General features: G+C 38.1%; 1 protein-coding gene across 1 annotated transcript; it reads right to left on the reverse strand.

Annotated features, from left to right (window-relative positions):
* Positions 1–1,012: 1,012 nt before the first annotated feature.
* Positions 1,013–1,817, reverse strand: LOC118645839. Its single transcript, XM_036287583.1, has one exon. The coding sequence runs from the start codon at positions 1,810–1,812 to the stop codon at positions 1,030–1,032; it is 783 nt and encodes a 260-aa protein (XP_036143476.1). The 5' UTR covers positions 1,813–1,817; the 3' UTR covers positions 1,013–1,029.
* Positions 1,818–2,178: the final 361 nt, after the last annotated feature.

A 2,178-nucleotide genomic window follows, 5' to 3' on the forward strand; every position in this document is an offset into this window, starting at 1 on the left:
AGATGCATCCTTACACGCGATTTAACCGAGGTTATCACTACATACTCACCGTTATTGACGTGCTGAGCAAGCATGCATGGGCTGTGCCGCTTAAAGCCAAGAGTGGTAGCGAAGTTGCTATTGCGATTACAAAGATAATTCGGAAAGATGAAAGATGTCCGAAAAATTTGCAAACAGACAAAGGAAAGGAATTTTATAACGCAAACGTGCAGAAACTATTAAAAAAACATGATATTAATCATTATTCTACGTACTCCATAATGAAAGCATCAGTTGTCGAACGCTTTAACCGCACATTAAAGAACGTTATGTGGAAACAATTTACACTCAATGGAAATTATAGATGGCTCGATCTGCTGCCACGTCTCGTGTCAGATTACAATGTACGAAAGCATCGAACTATCGGCATGCGACCCATCGATGTTACGCCTGCAATCGCTAAAAAACTCTTAACCACTGTGTACAGTCACATAAAAATTGCAGCACCCGCGCGATTTAAAGTAGGTGACTCGGTGCGCGTCAGCAAATTCAAAACTGTTTGAGAAGGGCTATACACTGGACTACGGAAATATTTAAAATTATCAAAGTACAGCGTACCAATCCTGCGACATATGTACTGGAGGATTCCTATGGAAAACCTGTCGCTGAAGAATTCTACGAATATGAGCTGCAGCGTGTTGCAAATCCTGACGTGTATCTTGTTGAAAAAATATTACGCAGAAAAGGAGATGAGGTTTATGTCAAGTGGTTGGGATTCGATGGAGCGCATAATTCATGGATACATAAAGACAATGTTATTTAATCCATATAAAAATTGTTTTTATTATATTTACATAAAAGTACAATGTAACCGTATAAACATAAAATACATTATTAATTTTATATTATGAGAGAGATTTCTTTATCATCCTTCCATCATCCTTAATACATTCTTATTATTAATACTTGTACTTTATTAATACTTTTATATAAAAATACGAATAAAATTATAATGTAAAACTATAAAATGTGTATATTAAATATAAAATATTAAAGCGGTATTCGATAATGCCCCCACGGTAACGTTTCAACTGAATCGGGTATAAGATATCTCTTATCGTCATACGGACTCAAAGCAATTTTCGTTTCGGACACCGTATATACTTCATGCATCTTGGATCTTATGCATGATTGGCGGCGCGTCATCTCGATCTCATCTCTCAAACACTGGGTGTAATCATCGAACGTTATGGTTCGCGCTACTACACTATTCTTGACACCTTTCGCCTTTTTTGTATCCTTCTTTCCATCCACCTTCAACGCATACATCTTTGCTCTAAGTCCAACAAACTCGGTCATTATCATACCATTGTTCTCATCTTTCATTAGACCCGGAACTTTTTTATTCTCGAAAGGCATACCGTATGTGTTGCCGACCGGATAATCGCTCGTGTCAAACCTAGCGATATCACGTTTCATCGTCTCGTAAATATCCTCACACTCGACGAGATATACGAGACTGTCGGTGTCGGTGTACATGACTCTACATTTATCACGATACAGAGGTAACATGTACTCGTGGTGAAATTCATATAGACACGTTTTAGAAATATCTAAGATACACATACCTACGTAAATCGGCTTATATAATTTTACCTCAAGTTTTTTAAGTTCAACGGCGATTAAATTTTCCGCAAAAATACTTCGACTATGAAAATTTGGTTTTGCGATCATTGCCTCCGCACCATACCGCCCCGCCCATTTCGTCAACAACTTAACGTCTACATGATTGCGTACATTCTCCATGGTTTTAACAAACACCGCATTATTCATTAATTTATACAAATTTTTTTCGAAATCATTTTTGGCGAGGGTTCGGAATTGTGTGTTTAACTCTATGTATTTACAGAGCTATGGAGATTGTGCGAATTGTAATATACGGTGTATCTTCGCTATACGAAGATCGTGACGCGTGCACTGCTGCAGGTTGCGGTAGTGGATGACGTAACGTTTCTTATCATACAAGATCGCTAAAAGTTTATATTCACGCTTATCTGGTGGTTTATCACGTGTCGGGCAGAAAGGTAGATCAGTGTGCTCATCATGAAGGTCTCGAGGATACTCGAGATCAACTTCGAGAATGTATCCTGTTGGTGAATCAGGAGCGATTGCACACACGTCAAAATTTGAGACATCTTT

This window comes from Monomorium pharaonis, chromosome 5, assembly GCF_013373865.1.
Source record: "Monomorium pharaonis isolate MP-MQ-018 chromosome 5, ASM1337386v2, whole genome shotgun sequence".
Lineage (NCBI taxonomy): Eukaryota > Metazoa > Arthropoda > Insecta > Hymenoptera > Formicidae > Monomorium > Monomorium pharaonis.

Excerpts from the sequence above, each read along its gene's own strand:
- LOC118645839 (XM_036287583.1), bottom strand. The coding sequence starts at position 1,812 with ATGAATAATGCGGTGTTTGTTAAAACCATGGAGAATGTACGCAATCAT.